Raw genomic sequence first — 22,040 nt, 5'->3', positions numbered from 1 at the left:
CTGCCACACTTTCCAGCAGCTGCCAGCAGAAACAGACTAGAGATTAACCTCTCAGTACCACAGGGAGGCACAGATTTTGCAATGAAATGCACTTGTATAATCAGAGGGCCTAACAGGTCTTCCAACATCATTAGTCAGTGGTGAAATATTCCAGCAGCAACACCCTTTCCCCTGCCCTGAGCCTAGTACATATGTGGTGTGTTAAGGGACAGCTGGAAAGATTCAGGACCCTAAACCAAGTCATTTCTCCAAACGAGGAGGAAGATCTGAGACATCCACTGACAGCAACCCCATTTCACTGCTCCGGAAGTAGGTTCTACACATGCACCCGATAAGGCTCTACAATGAGACCAGCATTAAGATAGGAGTCCCCTATACAAAGACTGAAGCAACCTCTGAATTTCTGTAGCTTGTGTCAATGCAAGTTATTACAGGAAGGCAACAAACAGGAAGCTGAAAGGTGGGCAAAGGGACCATAAAGAACAAAGCAACGGAATTACACATGCACACCTGGGCTTTTTAGTGAGCGCCCATGGCTCAGACTCCAGCAACTGGCTGGCGCTTGCTCCTGAGAATTGGTACACAGCAGGAAGTTTGGAGAGGAGAAGCTACAGGCACAAGTGATAGGCTACATCTTTCACTTCACAATTCCCATATATGTACTGGAATTGGAGCACTGGTGTATTGAACACTACAAGTGACATTAGTTCACTAAATAATCCCCAAAACACTTACCTGTACCACCACATACCGCTAAGCCCCGAAGAGCGTAAGGCTTGCTTAAGACAGAGGTACAAGGATTTAACGAATGGTGGTGTTTTAAACCAGTGCAAAAGGCTGTGCAGATGCTTACAGATTTTAAGTCAGGCTTGTTCAGTGATGTTAGGCATTGGTTTAAACCCAAACAAGTCACAGATCTAAAAAACGAGTGTCCCCACAAGTTTTACCTAAACCAGAACAGTTGGCATTCAGACAGCCCTTGCAGTTCTAAGTAGACAAGACAGTGTATAAACTGCTGAACTGGAATTCATATACAAAGTTTGACACCCTCCAGGTTTAAATAGTAATGTGAGAAATACTCCATATTTCGAACAGAGTTTTCCCAGTCAGGTACTCTTATTCCATTCATATCCACTAACTAGCACAGACATCACACCCCCATTTCTGTATCCCTTCCTTTTTTTCCTCTTCAACCTTTGAAGAGGTGATCTGTGTCTCAGGGGAGCTTATGCCCTAATAAATTTGTCAAAGTATCAACTGAGAGGAAGTGTTTCTGCAAAAACAACCTAATGCTGCTATTCCTCTGGAACTTCCAGTGAGGAAGAGTCAGGGAGATCAAGGCTGTGTCTACATTTGACACAGCCCTGGACTGCCTACAGCAATTTTAACTATGCCAATTGTGTAGCTAAAAAGTCCACATGGTGGAAGCTCAACGGGAACAGTCAACCTTTCCTACTCCTGGCCTCTCATGAAGAGTACAGGGGTTGATATCAACCCCTGGGAGCATGATTTCGTGGATGTGTGGAGCAGATCAATCTTCCTCTGTACTGTGGCTTTAGCCTAAGTGAATTTTAAGATCTTAGGGCACCTGTACAGCAGAGCTGGGAACTGTATTCACATCCTCCAAATCCCAGTCCTGCATCTTAGCCACGATGCCACCAGCCCTCGCTGAAGGGTTATTTGTATGCTGAGCCTCTTGAGCCGTGAGCCCCAAAGCCCCACTAAGACAGACCTGCTGCTATACTGTTACCAGCTGTTTCTCCTATGTTATATTCTTCAGTTGGAACAGAAACCTGCACCACCTCAGTATATTAGAGCTGTGCAGTCTGAGGCCTCCTGAGCCACTGAGTCAGACTTCAGGGGACTGTGCTAGGGCCAAATCAGGACAGAATTAGAACTATGTCAGGAGTGGCTTGAGGAGTCTGCAGGAGGGGCCAGAGATTGAATGCTGGGGGCAGCAGGTCTACCATCATGAAGTGGGTCCTTCCAGAACAGTTGCTATTCCAGTTCACCACTCCAAGGCTCCCAGCCCCTTCAGCGGTGACACACACGTACTGACAAACCAGACACACTTTCACAACTATTAATGCCGCTAAAAGACGCACAGTCCCAATTCCCTGGCCTGTGAAGAGAATGCAGGAACTAGGCTAGCCCCTGTCCTTTAGAGATCAAGCCCCATGAACATGCTTGCTACTTAACAGCAGCCACAACATATACACATGGCATTTAGGCAGTGTTTCCCATATGCAAAAACCCAACTTAAGCTTCAGAACACATCAGTGAGGGATAATTGTTACCAACTGAGACTGGCAGAGGCTAAACAATCAAGTTAGGACAGATGCACAGCAAAATGCATTCTTCTCCACTCATTCCCTAAAAGGCCAGGTCAATTGACTCAGGCAGGGTTAAAAACAGTAGCACAAACCTTCCCATGCAGGCTCGAGCCCAGGCTCTGAAAACCAGCACAAGGGGTAGGCCTCAGCCTGAGCACCAGCCCAAGTGTCTACACTGCCCTTAAGCCCATAAAAGGAACCCATTCACTTGAACCAGGCTCTGAAACTGGCTGCCATTAGCTCTGTTTTTTGTGCAATGCAGAAACATCTTAGTGACTGAGTAGCACTGAACCTGGTCGAGAGACCAGGGTTCCCTCTAATTTTTTTTTCTCCGTCCACAGGTAGAATAAATTCTTGTGCACCAAGACGTGCAGATCTGCGCCACCTCAGAAACACTGCAGGTGGTGGGTGCTCTGCTAATCAGCTGGGTTGTTGCAGCCCACGCATTCATCTTACAGGAACACTGCTGGGAGTCCTGTGCTGCAGCAAGGAAGGGCTGATTGAGGAGGTAGCCAGTCAATCACATGTCCAAAGCAGTTTGGAGATAGGCCTTCAGAAGCCAAATGGAAGGAATCCAAAACCTCCAACAAGGCCCACTTACAGCCAGAAAGCTGCAGCCAAACCTGCCACCCAACATCCAAGTAGGAGAGCCCCTCCTTCAACTCCTCACTATGTCAACGAGATAATCGTGCACTCCACTGCTGTGGCATTTTGCCCAGTAACGGTGTCTGGAAGTCTGCCTGACACACTGTGTGTCTTGCTACAGGGAGGGACCTGCTAATTTAACCTAGATACTAATGCCTATGTCCCACTCCTGCCAGACTGTTTTAAGCAGGCATTGCTGCAGGTCTGCCAGAAGAATCAAAAGCTCAGAAGGATACAGGAGAGAGCTGCCAGAGCTGATGGAGGGAATTTGGCAAGCTGCCCTGCGCAGAGCTTACGTGCACGGAGCCTCAGGGTACTTGTGGATTTGAAGCTATTGTAAGTCAGTTACAACTTCCCTTTCCTCTGAACCCCATTCCAGCGCTATGGGCTCCAGGCCTCACTTTCCAGGTGTGGATGCAGACTCAGTTGGAAAGCCTGGCCTTGATTTCCTGTGGCTTAGCTTAGCACAGACCCTAGCTGCTTAGTCATTCATGCCAGGAAATCCTGCCCCCTTACCTGCAGTACTACTCCACACTCGTTTATAATGTATTTCTCTGGGTAGCTCAGCCTTTGCATCTCATGTCCCACATTCATTAACTAGGAGTTAATCCCAGAAACTCTCCTTGAATGTTAAGTGTGGACACAACCACTGTTAAAGAGACAGATCTAAGCAGGCTTTGGAAAAGCAAGGTCTGCTGAGGGGCAGTGCCTTAGCACCTGATGACCCATACGAGGGTAGTCCCTGAGAGTCTTGTATGCAGCAACAGCAGTAAAAGGACTTTTACTGCACCTGGGATTTCCAGTCCCTTTGTGACTCCCAGTAGATAAATATGTTCAGCCATTAATATGGGGAAACCAGTTATTTAACCCCTGGGTTGGGGCAGAGCTAGGAATGGAGCTTGAGTCAGCCTCTAGTCCCCCTCTGAGCATTAGGCCCTAGTGCCTCTGGCTCTTTTTGATCGAAAGGACAGACAATAGGATCCCCATTTACAATTGCCAGTTAGCTCCCAGAGATGAGGAAATATCCCCTACACTGCTCTGCAGTTACCTGTCCCCAGTGTACTAGGAAGGCAGGAGTCAGAAACCCTAAAGGAAACAGATTTCCCCCACCCCAAGTAGCACAGCTCTAGATACATTTTCACAGATTGCTTGTGCAGGTTAGCTTAGATCACTTCACGCACTTCCTTCCTCACTCCCCTGCCCTCATCCTTTGGCTCCTGAGGCGCACAGCCTGTAAATTCACAGGATGTCCCCTCAGTCAAGCTCCAGGAAAAACAGTGTCTTACTCAGACACTAACCTAGTACACTGAAGGGAGAGGGTGGCCTGATGGAAAGGGTCCTGATTTTTCACACTTGCTTTGTTGGATTGGGGGGAGGGTAGAAAGAAGAACAGTATCATAGAACACTAGGACCGGAAGGGGCCTCGAGAGGCCATCGAGTCCAGTCCCCTGCCCCCGATGGCAGGACTGACCACTATCTACACCATCCCTGATAGACATCTATTTAATCTGTTCTTAAATATCTCCAGCGAGGGAGATTCCACAACCTCCCTTGGGAACTTATTCCAGTACTTGACCACCCTGACAGTTAGGAACTTTTTCCTAATGTCCAACCTAAACTTCCCTTGCTGCAGCTTAAGTCCATTGCCTCTTGTTCTCTCCTCAGAGGCCAAGAAGAACAAGTTCTCCCTCCTCCTCGTGACACCCTTTAAGAGATCTGAAAACCGCTATCATGTCCCCCCGCAATCTTCTCTTTTCCAAGCTAAGCAAGCCCAATTCTTTCAGCCTTTTTTCATAAGTCATGTTCTCCAGACCTTTTATCATTCCAGTTGCTCTTCTCTGGACCTTCTCTAACTTCTCCACATCTTTCTTGAATTGGGGTGCCCAGAACTGGACACAATATTCCAGCTGAGGCCTAACCAGCGCAGAGTAGAGCGGTAGAATGATTTCTCGTGTCTTGTTCACAACACACCTGCTAATGCATCCCAGAATCATGTTTGCTTTTTTTGCAACAGCATCACACTGTTGACTCATATTTAACTTGTGATCTACTAGAACCCCTAGATCCCTTTCTGCTGTACTCCTTCCTAGACAGTCTTTTCCCATTCTGTATGTGTGAAACAGATTATTCCTTCCTAAGTGCAGCACCTTACATTTATCTTTATTAAACTTCATCCTGTTTACTTCAGCCCATTTCTCCAATTTATCTAGATCATTCTGAATTATGACCCTATCCTCCAAGGTAGTTGCAACCCCTCCCAGCTTGGTATCATCTGCAAACTTAATAAGCGTACTTTCTATGCCAATATCCAAATCATTAATGAAGATATTGAACAGAACTGGTCCCAAAACAGACCCCTGCGGAACCCCACCTGTTATGCTTTTCCAGCAGGATTGAGCACCATTAACAACTACTCTGGGTACAATTAGCCAGCCGGTTATGCACCCACCTTATTGCAGCCCCATTTAAGTTGGACTTGCCTAGTTTGTCGATAAGAATATTATGCAAGACCATATCAAATGCTTTACTAAAGTCTAGGTATACCACATCCACTGCTTCTCCCTTATCTACGAGTCTCGTTATCGTGTCAAAAAAAGCTATCAGGTTGGTTTGACATGATTTGTTTTTTTACAAAACCATGCTGGCTGTTCCCTATCACTTTACTACCTTCCAAGTGCTTGCAAATGACTTCCTTAACTACCTGCTCCATTACCTTTCCTGGCACAGAAGTTAAGCTGACTGGCCTGTAATTTCCTGGGTTGTTCTTGTTCCCCTTTTTGTAGATGGGCACTATATTTGCCCTCTTCCAGTCTTCTGGAATCTCTCCTGTCTCCCATGACTTTCCAAAAATGAGAGCTAACGGCTCAACTACCTCTTCTATCAGCTCCTTGAGGATTCTAGGATGCATTTCATCAGGCCCTGGTGACTTGCAGACATCTAATTTTTCCAAATGGTTTTTAACTTGCTCTTTTTTTATTTCAAAATCTAACTCTACCCCTTTTCCACCAGCATTCACTATGTCAGGCATTCCTTCAGACTTCTCTGTGAAGACCGAAACAAAGTCGTCATTAAGCATCTCTGCCATTTCCAAGCTCCCTGTTACTGTTTCTCCCTCCTCACTGAGCAATGGCCCTACCCTGTCCTTGGTCTTCCTCTTGTTTCTAATATATTTGTAAAAGGCTTTCTTGTTACCCTTTATGCCTGTAGCTAGTTGGATCTCATTTTGTGCCTTAGCCTTTCTAATTTTACTCCTGCATTCCTGTGTTATTTGCCTATGTTCATTCTTTGTAATTTGTCCTAGTTTCCATTTTTTATAGAAAACCCTATGTAAGACAGTCACCAATATCAGCGCACATTGGACACAGAAGCCACAACTAGTCACCCAGGGAAGGGGAGCCCTGCCTGAAATATCCTCCCAGCACATCTGGCAAAAGCTCAGCAGGACAGGGGAGAGCTGGAGCTAAGGGGCCTAGCTCTCAGTAAGCAGCTTTGTTACTGCCAACACAGCATCCACTCCTAGCAGTTATGCTACTCAGTAGAGAAAGATTTGTTTGTTTCTCCTCCAAACCACATTTTGTTTCCAACTGGAGATTACAGGCCAGCCTGGACATTTGCATATGCAAGCATCACATTAACATAACCTCTCTCCCATCCCCTAGAATGGTCATTGCCTACATAAATCAGCTTCTTTTGTGGCCTTGGGAAGCTTCCCAGGTAACAGAGCATTTCCTGCAAAGCTGGTCACACCCTGGTACCTGCTCTGAGCCAGACCTGGGCTTTCAGGAAGCAGTTACTTGGGCATAGTCTCTCTGGAGGCTTTGTCAATCAGAGAAGAAACTGACAGGTCTGGATTACCCTCAAGAGGATTAGTCACTTTTCCAAGCTGCCTGATCATTCCAACAGGCCTAGGTTTCTCCACTCATCCAACCAGGACAAATTCAGCATCCAGGGTACATTTCTAAATATTGACTGGAAAGACATGGGAGATGTCCCACCTGTGGCTATTCAAGCAAGCCCCCAAGGAGGCTTTAAATTAGTCTTCAAGAAGGATCTGAAGCACCCGAAGACATGGTGAATCACAGCTACCTCCCAGTCACTACAATCAGCTCCTGCCACCCCTGCTCCCTGCCCTTCCCCATAGTTGAGTGAAGAATGAATCACTGATGGGCAAGGCATTATTCCAGGAGAGAGGGGCTGAGGGAAGATAGGAGGACACCCTAAGCAGAGTGGCAATAGAAGCCAAGTGATCTCTGCTAACTCTGCACTTATTGGGCCTGCATGGTCTGTGTTCATTGCTTCCAGCCATCCCCGGGACTGCCTGAGCCCTAACTTCTGGAAACCAGACAAGCTTAAGCAGTAAGCTATTACCACTCTAGCTGTAAAAGCCATCTGACTGCAGGACTGTTTCTGGACTTCCTGTTGGAGAACCTCTTTCCTTCCCTCCAGAAACCCAGACAAGGACCCTTTCCGCAACCACGCTCAGTCTATTCACTGTGCCTCTACTCAAGCTACTTGCTCCTGAAGGAAGAGGTAGCACAAACAAGGGCCAGCTGCTAGTCTGTGCTCACACTAAACTCAGTACTGGGGAGTTCCCAGCTGAGAAAGCAACACTTTTTGGTTTGTCACCCATGGTCTTTGCAACCTTGCTGGCCAGGGTGGGGAACAAACCAGGCCACACTATTGCTGCCCTACACAGAGCAAGGGAGGAGAGGGAGGTGAGCATGGCCCCAATGAGTCAGTTCAAACCACAGACCTTCCAGAGCAACTACTGAGTATTCATTTTGGTTGCATCTCTCCCTTACTCTTTAGCCAGATCAGCCTGCCGAGCATCCTCTCCTCTGTGTATCAGCCAGTAGGGGAAAGGGCAGGCTAGGACAGACTCCCTTGGCCATGTTTTTAGATTGGTTTCTACTTAGCCTTGGACCAGAGTGATTCTACTGCAGGGGGAGGGAAAAAGCCAGCAAGAGACTGAAAGAACTAGCAAGTGGTGTCCCAGCTGAGCTTAAAGAAAAGCAGCAACTCCAGGACTATTCTTTACTGCTGCTGGCTAGGACTAAGGAAGCGGAAACCACTTCCCTGCCTGAAGCTATACTCAAAGGAGAGAGATCGTATTGCAGTAAATTACTCGGCTGCTACCCATGACAGCCCTAAGCCGTTTGGTATTTCTCTGCCCTTTCAATGAATGAAGCTAATGCAAGAATTCCCGGTGGGGTCCATCTGGACCTAGGAACCAAATATTTCTTCCCCACCTCAAAGGTTTGTTCTTTGGGCTTCTGGCTGCTTGAGAGCTTTCCCATAATGGTTCCAGCACATGTTGAAAGCCAAGGAGGCTCTGCTTAATTCACAGGGATAGGCAGCGTTCATGCCCTCACTCCTGGCTTCTTCCACAGCCAATTCAAATTAAGGATCGGACCCAGCAAAGCGATTCAACAGGAATGTCCCAGAACCTCACTAATCTGGGTTACCTGATCAGCTCCCCCACACAAGAAGAGCCCATCGTTCCTTTCGCTCCCTCCAGACTAGATCTTCAGAAGCCTTCAGGCATCTCAGCCACATTGCTTGGGCTTCGATTCCTACCCACACGCCACACCCTGAAGGCAACCAATGTTCTTTTCTTTCCATCAGGGTTGCAGGGCCCATCCTCCCCTTCCCTGGCTCGCAGCAAGCAGGCATTCCCTATACAAATGTGCCTGGCCACTGCTGAAGGCCTCCCCCCCCCTCTGACATCTGGATTTCCAATCCCAAGCACTCCAGCATGACGACAAAAGGCTGGAGCTGCCGCTCCCCTCCCCCAAGGAGCTCAGCCTAGCAATACCCATTCTGTCTGAAGCACAAGCCCACCCTTGTTCTACTTTGCCTCCCCCCTTGGCTGCACAAATATTTAATACCAGCCCAGAGAGACCCGCTGGATATACTCTGAATGAGCTGGACTGGTTAAGTCCTGCAGGGAAGGCAGTGGGTTCCCTGTAGCAGCAAGGCAGACTCGGCAGGCAGCCACTGCAGACCAAGTGTCTGGCTACTAACCCACCGCTTTGTGCCTTCTCGGAGCGCCCGGTTACCAGCCGGCCCGCACGGAACGCGGCGGGCAAAGCCTCCGCCCCCGTCCGTGACATCCACACGGTTTCTCTCCGGCTCCAGCTCGCACGAAGCTGATCAGCTCGGCCAAAGCAGCCGCCGCCGGCCGCCAAAGCAACGCGCCCTTTGGGCGAGCGGGATGTAGGTCATGTTTTCCCCGCCCCACCAACAACCCGCGGCCAAGCAGGGAGCTTCTGGACAGCGCGTAACGACCCCGGCAGCGAGGGCGAAGCCTGGCGGCCCCAGCCCACGTTTCTGCATCCCTCCCCGGGAGGGCCGCTTGCCCCCGCAGAGCTGGGCGGGGGCTGCCGAGGTGCGCGCCTGCCCGCAGAGCCCCGGCCCGCTGCAAGGCAGGAGTGGAGGGGGCTGGGGAAGCAGCCCCCCCCGCCCCCCCGCGTGAGTCACTGGAGTCACTCCGGGGAAGGCAGCGGGGGAGGTGGGCCGAGAGCCCGTCGTGGGTGCCAAGTAGCTGCCTTAGATCAGTTCGCTCTGCTGCAGCATCGGGAAGGGCACCCGGGGGCCGGGTCCTCGCGCCAGCCACGTGCCACGAACCGGACCCCACGGCGCAGCCAGCGCCTCGCGGGGGCTGCTCTGCCATAGAGGGTTTCCCAGCGGCGGGCAGCGGTTCTCAGCCCCCGCCCCTGCCCCGCACCAGACAGTTGCGGCCTTGCAAAGGCCACCGGGGTGCTGCCGCCGCCGCCGAAGGAGACGCGCGGGGCCGGGGACGCTGCGCGGGTGGGCGCGGGGTCCCGCTTACCTTGCCGGGTCGACACGTTCCTCTCGTTGCCGGCCCGCAGGACCACCTGGGGGCAGCTCTGCTCCAGCACGAAGAGCTCGTCCTTGCCCACCTTGGTGCTCTTGCCCGCCTTGAGCGTGCCGCTGGGCCCGGAGGGGGCCAGGTAGCGCCCCTCGCCGTCGCGGAAGGCCACCTTGCCGGCCCGGAACTCCAGCGTGTAGCCGGTGCCCTCCTGGGGCTGCTCCACCAGGCGGCCGTCGCTGCGCAGGAAGCGGTGGTCGCAGGCCTGCAGGCTGTAGCGCTGGCCCTGGAAAAGCAGCGTGACGAGCGAGTCCACCCCCCAGGGCACGTCGCGCTCCACCGCCATCTCCTCGTGGCGGGCGCCCAGGTGGGCGTAGCGCTTCCTGGTGAGGCTGTAGAGGTTGACCTGCGGGTGCATGGCCAGGTGCACGCTCCACTTCTCGGCCGCCGACACGGCCTGGGCGAAGCACGAGAGGCGGTCCTCGGTGCCGCCGAAGTAGCGCCGGTGCGGCTCGGACTGCAGCGACCAGCGGCCGTCGCCGTGGGCCACGATGACGAAGCGGCAGTCGGCGGCCGGCTGCTCGCGGTCGCAGCTCACGTTGCCGTCCTTGTCGGCCGCCAGGTAGCGGCCCAGGTGGCTGCGCAGGAAGACCACGTTGGAGTCGTCGCCGTCCTGCTCCAGCGTCCAGATTTGCTTCTTCTTCATGCTGGGCGCCGAGGCGTTCACCTTGAAGCCGAAGGCCTCCGCCGTCAGGTACTTGTGGCCGCAGTTCACCAGCCCGAACTGGATCTGCAGCGGCGCCGCGGTCCCGTTGGCGGTCATGCTGGCGGCGGCGAGAGGGAGGAAGGAGAGAGAGAAGGAGCGCGGCGCGCACGAGCAGGGGGCTGCTGCAGCTACTGCTGCTGCTGCAGAGGCTCGGCTCGACTCCGCCCCTCCCGGCCTTTGTTCGGAGGTACCACGCGCGCGCGCGCCCCCCACCCGCTCCACAGCCGCACAAAGCCCGAGTCGTTCGGCGAGCCCAGCTGCTGCCTATATAGCGAGCCTCGCTCGGGGCCGCGCCGGCAGCCACGCCCCCTCCCCCTCCAAGGGCGCCTCCTGCTGCAGCCCCTGGGAAGACGGGGAAGGCTTGGAGGGAGCTGGGCTGCTGTCTCCTCCCCGCGTTCTGCAGAGACACCCCTCCGCTCAGCCGCCTTCGGGCTTTTCCGCCAGGCGAGCCCCTGGATTTACCGCTCTGAAGACCAGACAGAGAAAACAACGAGGAGTCCTGGGGCACCTTAGAGACTAACAGATTGTTTGGAGCATAAGTGTTCGTGGGCAAAGAGCCTCTTCTCCAGATGCATGAGTTGGGGTTCTAGAAAAGGAGTCCCGGAGAGGTAGTAGCCTGTTTGGTCTGTATCCTAACACAGCAAACCAGCAGTCCTGTAACACTTTGAAGGCTAGCAAAAGAGTTGATTAGGTGATGAGCTTTCCTGGGGCAGACCCACTTCTTCAGAGCAAAATCTGAAGAAGTGGGTCTGGCCCAGCAAAGCTAATTAATGCAATTAATAAAATTAATTAATTAATGTTAATCCTAATTATGAAATGGTTGGTCGTCGAGGTGCTAGGGGACAGCTTGTCACAGAGAGGTGGCTCCGTTAGTCTGTATCTTCACAAAACCAAAAAAGGAAGCTTTGTAGCACTTTAAAGACGAACAAAATGGTTTGTTAGGTGATGCGCTTTCCTAGGGCAGACCCGCTTCTTTAGATCTGGACAGCCTTGTGTTTTGTGAAGCCACAGCCTAACCTGGCTACCCCTTCTGAAGCTGGATTTACAGAGGGTTCCCATGTCAAAAAGAGTCGGGAGGTAGCCCTGTTAGTATCTGCAAAAACAACAAGATGTCCTGCAGCACCTTATAGACTAACATCTGATGAAGTGGGTCTTTGCCCATGAAAGCTTATGCTCCAAAATATCCGTTAGTCCATAAGATGCCACAGGACATCTTGTTATTATCAAAAAGAGGACACTCCTGAGTGGGAGTGTATCTATTTCATTATCTACAAACTCACATTTTATTAATGTGTTTGTTTCTCAACCAGGGTACGTGTACCCTTGGGGATATACTGAGATCTTCCATGGGGTACATCAATGCATCTAGCTATTTGCCTAGTTTTACAGCTGGCTACATAAAAACACTAGTGAAGTCAGTACAATCTAAAACTATGTTTCTCAACCTTAGGGGTACACAAGAGAAGTCTGGGGGTATTTATAATTTTTTGAAAGGGATACTTTATAAAAAAAGGGTTGAGAAACACTGCTATATAAAGTACATTAACACAAGTCAGTTGGTAGCTGCTGATACAGATACACTCTCTCTCAGGGGTGTCCTCTTCTTTGGAAGGTCAGATATGATAACCCTAATATACAAAAATCCCAACTCTGCTAGCTGCCTGGGGTGGGTTCTTTTTTGTTGTTGGTTGTTTGTTTTTAATGAGGCAGCTTCAGTTAGTGGCTTGATGCGATGGATATAAAATAGCAAAACTAGCCAAATAGAAAGCAAGGCAAATTGATGGGGGTCCATAGGCAGTCCTGGACAATGAGGCATGGATTGCATAGACCTTTGCGTGCCAGGGGGCTATCCTAATATTTCTAGTATTGCAGTGAAACTGGAGTCAGAGCCAAACAATTATACAGGCTTCCACACGAGTTCATTTCTTCAATGCACAGGCCATCTCTGGCATTTGTTTTTGGCCCGGGGGGAGTTGGTGGTTGGTTGTTACTAAATGTGCCCTCCCTCTCTGTCCCCATCTTTAGCATATGAATAAAAGTATTCTTTGGGTTCTCAGCCCAGCATAATTAAACCCCTTGTTTTCTACCAAGGCATGAGCTCTTTGGGGATGCTGATGTTTGTAATTACTCAGGTCCATGGTGGGGGTAGGGGGTTGAATTACTTCTCTTGCCTTAGGGTGTGGGTTCCAAACCAAACATCTTCCCAGAATAACATAGATCTCAAAGGATGCACCAGAGTCTGGTGACTCTCTGCACCAGATCTGACCTTCCCCGTTTTGCCAGCCCAGCGTGCCATGGATGTATTGTCTACAAGGCCTCTGGCGTCCTTCCCCAGGGAGGTTCTGCACTTGAGAGGAAGGCTCAGTCTGCTCTAACTTGCATTGGTTTTGCCTACACTTTTGGGGAGGGGGAGAACTCTGCATGAGCCTGGCCAGTTCTGCCCTTCCCCATCCCTCTGCCTTCCACATCCTCTGTGCTGAAATTCCCCTGGGAGAATTGAGGAGACTGGAAAAACATGTTACAAGCAGGCAAACCTCACCCCCAGGCTCCCATCTGCAGCTTGGTGGGGAGGCACCAGCAATCCCTCTATTTTTTTTCCATCCATGGGTAGAATAAATGTTGTGATGTGCACCAAGGCGTGTGCGGCTGTGTGCCACTAATAGAAACGCAGTCTGGCCACAGCGGTGGCCACTCTGCTAATCAACAGGGCAGCACCTGAATATTTCCTGGGCCGCCCAGCTTCTCAGCTTACAGGGAACACTCAAGGCAACTAGGAGGCTGTGGGAGAAACATCATAAACCAGAGGTCCTCTAATCTGAAGTGACATTTCCAGAGGGCGGGGGCCATTGAGTGGGAGGATGCTGTGACTTTCCTTACATCAGGAGCCCTGTGCTAGACTCACCTGAGTTCTCTGGTGGCTGAGGGGCACTGCCATGCGTAAATGTTCCATGGAAGGGTCTCAAGCTCTACTGCAGGGCATACTGCTCATCACGCCATCAGATCCAGCCTCGGTGTGATTGTGGCATTCGCCCTGCAAACGCTTGCTCAGGCAGATAGTTCCACGTTGATACCTTTGCTCGCCCCAGCCCAGGCTGTGCTTGCAGGGACTGATACGCAGACAGACAGTAAACCCTCAAAATGCGCGATTTCAAGTTGCGCTTAACTCGCATTAACATGAGTTAAGCGCAAGTCAAAACCTTGCTTCCCCCCAGACCCCCGCAGCCCTGGTTCAACCCCCCGCTGGCTCACCACACAAGCAGGGCTCCGGTCCACCACCCCCATGTGTGGCTCCGGCTCAATCCCCGTGCCCCGGCTCAACCGCCACGCACGGCCCCAGTTCAGTCCCCCCGCGGCCTGGCTCACCACCAGAGCACAGCTCTGGCTCACCCCCACCATGGCTCTAGCTCAGCTCCACACCCCTGTCCCCCTGCAGCCCTAACCCACCCCAGACTTAACCCCCCTGGCCCCGTCCCACGGCCCCAACCCACCACCAGGCTTAACCCTCCCCACCTGCCCCTGCAACCTTTCCAAAGGCGCTCCAGCGCTTCTGCTGCTTCCCCGGCTGCAGAACGTGCGTTGTGCTGGGGGAAAAAACCACCCCCCGGTTCACGCGAAACTCGGGTTACGCGAGGGTGCGTGGGAACGGAACCCTCATGTCAATCGAGGCTGCTGCTTCTTGGTAGTCCGGCATGTCCGACGATGACGTCTTGAGCTTGCACAGGATCGTCGGTTGTGGACTGAGTCGTCTGAACCTTGAACGGCGTGGGCGTTCACAGCAGGGGCAAGGGAATTGCCCTGGCTCTGGCTCTGTCGGTGCAGCTGCTGCTGTTGCCTTCCTCCTCACGCAAGCGTCAATCCAGCTTATGCATTGCTGCTCTTCAAAGTTGTCATGCGCGTGTCGTACGAGAGCACGCCAGCCTGTTCGGTCTTCTGCAGGCCGCTCTAGCTGCTTTGGCTTTCGTGCAGCATGAGCAATCTTGGCCTTCGTGCAATCTTTATACCTCTTGCAAGGCCTGCCTTGATTCCTTTGGCCCTGGGAGAGTTCACCACAGAGGAGTTGCTTAGGGGTTCTTGACCCCTCCATGGATATGATGTTCCCTGTCCAGAGAAGCTGGGCTCACAGCTGCCCCCCGACTTACGCGAAATTCGGGTTACGCGAGGGTGCGTGGGAACGGAACCCTCGCGTCAGTCGAGGCACCACCATACTAAAGCCCCTTCGTGCCGCTCTGGCAGCGTAAAAGGACCGCAGCATGGACGTCACATGGCTTCCTGAGAACACTTCTTGTTCAGGGAGACTTCCTGGCTGGTCTGGACCAGGCATACAAACTCTTCCCCAGCCCTGCTCCCAGCCCCTGGGATAGGGACACATCCAGGATGCACTGCGGTATGGCTGTCTTCTTTTCCCAGAGCCCCTCTTTTTAGGAATTCTCATGGACTGCCATAGTAACCTCTAAACAGTGAGAGCTGTGCACCCCTCGGCCCCGTACCAGAGCTCCCTCCTGCCGGGATCCAGTAACGCTGCAGGAGCAAGCAGCGCCCAGGTGTTTGTCCTGTGTCAGCCTCCACTAGAACATTGACGTGCTGCCAGCCTCCTGACACAGGGGTGCACAAAGTGTGGTGGTGGGCCCCAGAGGGGGCATGAAATTTCATAAAGGGGGCACAGCGTGATCAGCTGCTGGGTCTCAGGCTCATCCATCTCATTAGAAATGTTGAAATCCGTTACTGTTTTTATGTCTGTGGAGTCCCATTGACACACCAATTAATAAAGCTTTTACATTCTACAGACTTATTTTCTGACACATGCCAACAGGCTTTTTGTTTTTTCATATGAACATGACTGAAACTTCCGTGGGTTTGGCTGACGTTAGGCAGGTTGTGGGGAGCAGGCTGCTAACTGCAGGGCTAGAAAGTGGGGCCTGACGTAAAAAGTTTGCTCACCTCTGTTCTAACACACACCCTCCAAAAATCTGCCTTGGTCAGGGTCATGTGTTACGTATGCCTGGAGTAAAGTGCTCTCTCTCCGCTCCTGGAAATTCCCACCTCATCTCCTTCCTGTCTCCCCCAAATCTATTTACTGTATATTCTCCACCCTCCACCCCAAAATAATCCCTTCCCCATGCAGCCTCTAACCCAGTGCCTCCCAACTCCTTGTGCATTCCCTTCCCTAGCTGAGGTCCCTATAGGTTGTTTCCCCACAAGAAATGAAATACGGGGGAGCAGTGAGAGGATGGGGGATGCTCCTTCTTCCTCCTCCAGGGCTGCTGCAGTGAGATGTGCCCCCCCAGTACACACCCCATTTCAGTCTCCCTCCAGTCTTCTCTCGGTGAGGGGGGGGTGGCTGCCCTATGGTCTCTGGCTATGAGAGGTATAGTGGGTCTCCTTTAGTGTGGGGAAGGGTGGACAGATGGGGAATGGGGGGCCTATGAGGTCCTTGAGATGAGTTGGTCTCCCCTGACTACTGGAGGTCTTCCCTCCCTGGATGGGGAGAGGGCCACCCAGGCGGGTTAGGGAGTCTTTGGGGCCTTAATCCTCGTTTGGTCGGTGGGTGCAAGAACATGGGCGTGGCTCCCGACAGATCATAAGCTGGGACTGGGGAGAGCAAGGTAACTACAGGGTCCCCAGTCAGTGCAGTGCTCAGCTCAGATCTTCCCTTCCTCCTCCCCATCCTGCACTGGAACAGCTGAAGGAGGAAGGTTGAGACCTCACTGTGGCATATCCCCCGCATGCACCTCCAAGCCCTAATGCACAAGAAGGGAGGTCCCCGTGCTGCTGTCGTGAGGCCCTCCCAGCAGTGCACCTGCTTGGGCGTTTGGAGAAGTGGAACTAGCCTCAGGGAGGGTTGGAAGCAGTTTTGTGCCACCTCCGATCAAGATGTTGCCAGTTCTTCCTCACCACACGGAGCACTGTGCCTGGGGCTGGCCTACTGAGTGCTGTGGGGGATCAGTGAGAGGATTCCTTGGGGCTGTCCTGAGCCAGCCTCCCTGACTCCCCATCTCTGAGTGGGAGAAGCAGGGAATCCAGGCTCATGTGCTTTAACTATCAGTCTCTTTACATCCCTTGCCTTTTAAAGGCTCTTTGCAAGACCCCAAAGCTAAGGTGCTGTTACCAAGTGGTTTGCAGGAGCCAGCCCCATCCAGCACATCGGTAGCTGCTGCATTTCCTCCCTCTCATTTAATATTTCTCTCTTTCTGCTGCTGAGCAATGCACAGCGAGGGCTTCCTGTCATGCTACATTTCTGTGCAGCCGCTCACTCACTGGCATGAGGCTGATTTCAAAGCTGACAGGTTGGAGGGGGCCAAAGGGGGGGCTGCAAGGTGTGAAGCTAATGCAATTTGCAACTCGCAAAACTGCTGATTGCAAAGTCAGGGCAGGCAGAGGACAGCAGGTGACCTAGATTCCCTGCTCCAGGCCAGCACTAATGCCTCCCCTTGCCTTAGGAGCAAAACCAGGCTCCCTTCCCTGCAGCCTGACCACTGGGGGAAACTGGGACCTAGTATGATCAGGACTCCAGGGGCCAGATGCTGGCTCCAGCTGCAGCCTCTGTGCACTGCTCTGATGGTAGAAAGTGTAACCAGCCTTTTGTGTCAGGAGTGGACACCTTGGGCCAGCTGTGGTTTGTCAGTAGTAGCTGGTAGTGGGCCACCAGACACCTTTTTTACCTGAGTGTCTGCAGGTCCCGCCACTCACAGCTCACTGTGACCATGGTCTGCTGTTCCCAGACAATGGGCGCTGTGCAGGAAGTGGCAAGGTGGAGCCATCACTTCCCCCTGCTCCCATTGGACAGGAAGAGGGAATCACAGCCAATGAGAGCTGCAAGTGGCTGTGACTGTGGATGCTCAGAAAAACAAAGCATCTGGTTGCCTGCCAGCAGTGAACCCTAATGAACCACGTCCGGCTGGTGCACTGGGGTTCCCCTCCCCACCTTAGCCTTGGGGTGTAGTGAAGTGGCACAGAACTGACATAGTAACTCTAGTCCATGCCACTTGCAGCCTCCTCCCCCATCGCCCCAGTGTGTGGCTGGAAGAAAGAGACTTTCCCAGTGCTTTGCAGTGCAGCCATCTGCAGATGCAGTAACAGCCCCTTGAGAGTCACAGCAGCGAACTCAAGTTAAAGAAGCTCTGAGGTTACTCTATATTGTGCGGGACCAAAGCATCCCCCAGAATCAAGTGGACAAAAATGGGCTCTTAGCATCAGGCATCAGGTGGGCTTAGAGCCACCTGGACACTACCCATATCTGCACCAAGCAGAGCTCAGCCACAGCTTAGGACTGATACCCTCCACCCGTATACTCAATGGGCTCTACAGAAAGTCCCCATGATGGGAAAGGGAGTTTTGCCCCAACTTCAGGAGAGCAAGACCAAGGCAAATTCTCTCATCCAGCACCAGTCATGTCCCGAGGGTGCCGGACTAGAGAGGTCCAACCTGTATAGATACAGGGAGAGAGTTGGCAACCAGATTTGTAGGAGGAAAAGGTTTCTGGGATAGTGTTTCTCTGGTGTGTGTGGCTGCTGGTAAGTGTTTGCTTCAGGTTGGGGGGCTGTCTGTAGGCAAGGACTGGTCTGTCCCCCCAGGTCTGTGAGAGTGAGGGGTCGGTCTCCAGGATGGGTTTCAGATAGTCAGTGATGTATTGGAAGGGTTTAAGCTGGGGGCTGTAGGTGATAGTCAGTGGTGTTCTCTTATTTTCCTTGTTGGGGCCTGTCCTGAAGTGGGTGACTTCTAGCTACTCATGTGACTCTGTCAATTTGTTTTCTCACTTCCCAGGAGGGTATTTACGTTTTAAGACTGCTTGATAAATATCTTGTAGAATCCACCTGCAAAATGTGCACTGAGACACGCACAGCTGTGTACCGCCAGTAGAAACACATGCTGCTGGTCGTGAGCACTCTGCTAATCATCTGGTTGGCATTTGAATCTTCCCCCAGCAGCCCAGCTGGCCCAGGTTGAAGGCACCACCAAACTGGTGAGAAGTTTTTATTTGTGAATGGGAAAAAGATTGTGGGCAACACCTGAGAGAGAGGCCACGTTAACTGCAATGAAGGGAGACCCTAAAAGCGTGCACTGCCCTCCTTGGGGAGATGAACAATGTGTGTTAAGATGGGACTGGATGTTCTCACATTGGCCTGAGAGGTAGGAGTGGTTACTATCCTGCTTCAGAGCTCTGAAGTCTATAGGGATTTACACCCTCTATATTACTGGCTGGAAAATACCTGTGTTTGTTCACTCACTGTTGCCCATTCAATCAGAATGGCTGTGTACATAGAACAGGCAGGTCCAACACATCACATAAGTTACACCTGCACTGTCCCACCTCTTGTTTCTTATGACTGAAATCCTGAAGTCTCCAGTTGCCCTCTCGTTCTGGAAGCCACTCTTCCATCATCTCCGTGTTTTTACCACCAAAGGAGCTATCTGTGCTATCTCCCACCAATTCCAGAGGCCTACAACTTCTCTCAAAGCTGCAATGGTAGAATAATAAAGTGGTGTGAGGGCTTTAAAGTGCCTACACATTTACTCCCCATGTGTGCTTTTCACTCTCTTTTCTTCACTGATGAAAGGATTGAACGTTGCAGGGTCCCTTCTAAACCTCTTCAGATGTTAGCAAAATGCACAGCTCTCCATTCCGTGAGGTGAGATTCTTTGTGTGTGTGCTTTCTTAAAACCTAGAGAATAATCCCCACTTCCTAAAAGTCCTTATCTTGATGGTTTTGATGTCCTTAAATCCTTCTAGTGCAGTGTTCCACCACCACCGTCACACACCCCCGGCCACTGCCCCCTCAGAAACATCTCACCAGGAACCTACTGCAAGGCATTGGTTTTAGATTTACAGATAAGTATCTTGTTCTTCTTCCCTGTTACAGATGACTCACTTATGTGCTATGGTGAAATTTGGAAGGCTGAGGTTGGCAGGTCTCAGGAGTGCTAACAGTTTCATAAGTTTGCCATAAATATTTCATTTGCAGACCCATCAATAATTAACCAAACACACATCTTCCGTTATTTATTTGAGTGGCTCTCAAAGAAAAGACTGCTTAGTTGCACTCTGCCCTGTAGTTCGTAGTGAAGTTTACCATATTTAATGGCAAAGGCCCTTTTACCAATATAGCTTATTACAGCCATGCAATATCTGCCCAGGATACAACCGACTACCTTCAGAAACTCTGCAACATTAGCAACCTCTTTCAAGACACCATCTTTGATGCCATGGCCATCAGTATGCCTCGCAAGGACAGCATTACTGGCGCACTCAAATATCTACAAGACAATGGACAACCCTCAACTAAACACCAACAAAATGGAAAGACTCAACTATCCGCTTCAAACTCATCCATTTCATCCTCACCCATAACAACTTTACATTCAACAACACTTTGTCCAAACCATGGGAATAACCCTGGACAGAACAGAACCCTGGGCGGCAGCCACATGTGTCTCTTTAAGGACTTCTTTGTGGCTTCCACTGCTATAACTACAAAGTTTAAAAAACCCCTTCTGATTATTTTTGATAAATGGTGAACATCTAAAAGCCCAACAACGAACAACTCATATCTAAATAGCAAATGATATGTGATCTCGAAATGTTGGGTAATTCCCCCTTTAATATGTGCAGTGCATTGTGGGATATGATACTGTATCTGTGTTTTGATCGTGTTGCTAATAATGTCTTGATTTTGGAAAGGAAAAGGAAGCTTGTGGTATTTCTGCTGTGAAGGGCAACACACATTGTAAGAAAGAAAGCTGAAATTAAATGTGACGTAAAATCGGCAGAATTAAAAGTGGGTTCAGGAGTGAAAGTCAGGCAAACAGTGATACAAACACACATGTAAAGTGTGAGGAAATAGAATATGTAAAAAGTTTGTGAATGTCCTGCTGTAAACATGTCTTCCATTACGAATAATTGTGTGTGTGCTCTTCTTAAAATAGGGGTTACAAAAAGTATAATTTGATGTTATTTATTAAGAACTGTCTCAGATTCACATGCCTGGTGGCTCTTGAATTATTGAGCTTTTTGCCAAATTTGAAAAAAATGGCATTGTGGGATATTTTGGTTGCCGATCCCTGACCATGGCTCCCAATACACCAGCCCCTTCATGGACCATCTTGAAGAATTGTAAAATCATAGAACACTAGAACTGGAAAGGACCTTGAAAGGTCATCAAGTCTAGCCCCTGCCCTCACAGCAGGCCCAAGCTCCATCTAGACCATCCCTGATAGATGGATAGAGAAAGGGATAGAGAATAAGACAGAGAATATTGTATCGACTCTATATAAATGCATGGCATGCTCCCATCTTGAACAGTGTGCAGTTGTGGTTACCTAATCTCAAAAAAGATACCTTGGCATTGGAAAAAGTTCAGAAAAGGGCAACAAAAATTATTAGGGGTATGGAACATCTGACTTAGGAAGAGAGATTAATAAGACTTGGACCTTTAAACTTGGAAAAGAGACAACTAAGGTGGGAGGAGGGTACGACAGATGTCTATAAGAACTGCTGGACAAATGCAAACCTGAGACATATCAGTGAACTTTTCATCTTCTGGACAAATGACCTGTACTCCTTCGTAGAATTCCACCACAACCTTCACAACAATCTCCACCATCCATGGACGGGCGGTAGGGAATTGTTGGTGGGAATTGTTTGTTGGTGACTTGGAAAAGTGCTCGAGCGGACAGCACTATGTCGGCAGACTACACTTTCCTGCTAACATGCTTAATGCCTCACCTTGGGTGCAGTTTAATTATGCCAACAGGAGAGCTCTCTCCTGCCGGCAAAAAGTGGCTATGCAGGAGACCTCCCAGCAGCATTGCTGTACCATACAGCTGGGCCACAAACCCTAAAAATGGTGGTCTTAATAAAAGACACTGGATTTATGGCTTATTATAACAACCTGCATCCTATTAACTCCCCTTTCCTGTGGTATAGCTTCAAAGGTTTTAATGGGCCATTTCACCTTGGCTGGTGTGTTAGGACTTATTCTAAGCATCATGTTCTACCTGACAGTAGCTGTCTGTAGAGGCAAGAGCCAAAACATAGCTCAGGGGTATGCACAGTGGGGGGCAGGCCCCCTTGGGGGGGTGATATTTCGTAAGGGGGGCACAGCACGATTGGCTGCTGGGTCTCATGCTCATCCATCTCATTAAAAATGTTGAAATTTGTTACTGTTTTTATGTCCATCAATACACCGCTTAATAAGGTTTTTACATTCTACGGACTTTTCTTACACGCGCCAAAAGTTTTGTTTTTCTTTTCGTCTGAACATAACCGAAATTTCCTTTGGTTTGGACTACCTTAGACAGGTGGGAGGGGGCTAGTCATTTCAGGGATGTAAAGTAGGGCCCAGTGTAAAAAGTTTGCTCACCCCAGAGCTAGCTAATAAATCACAGAGAGATTCTGCTATGTTATAACAAAAGTCTCTGCATTAATAGATGAAAATCAGTGAAAACATCCAACAAGGACAGATGCAAA

General features: G+C 50.6%; 1 protein-coding gene across 1 annotated transcript in view; it reads right to left on the bottom strand.

The window, feature by feature from the left end:
- FSCN1 (fascin actin-bundling protein 1) overlaps positions 1-12,510 on the bottom strand; it is a 31,836-nt gene extending 19,326 nt beyond the window's left edge. Inside the window, exon 1 of the mRNA XM_075010872.1 lies at positions 9,811-12,510. Coding sequence (XP_074866973.1) covers positions 9,811-10,633 — 823 coding nt within the window. The 5' untranslated portion in view covers positions 10,634-12,510. The remainder of the gene's footprint in view (positions 1-9,810) is intronic.
- Positions 12,511-22,040: the final 9,530 nt, after the last annotated feature.

The sequence above is a fragment of the Carettochelys insculpta genome, chromosome 16 (assembly GCF_033958435.1).
Source record: "Carettochelys insculpta isolate YL-2023 chromosome 16, ASM3395843v1, whole genome shotgun sequence".
Taxonomy (NCBI): domain Eukaryota; kingdom Metazoa; phylum Chordata; order Testudines; family Carettochelyidae; genus Carettochelys; species Carettochelys insculpta.
This window is presented reverse-complemented; position numbering and strand designations above follow the sequence as displayed.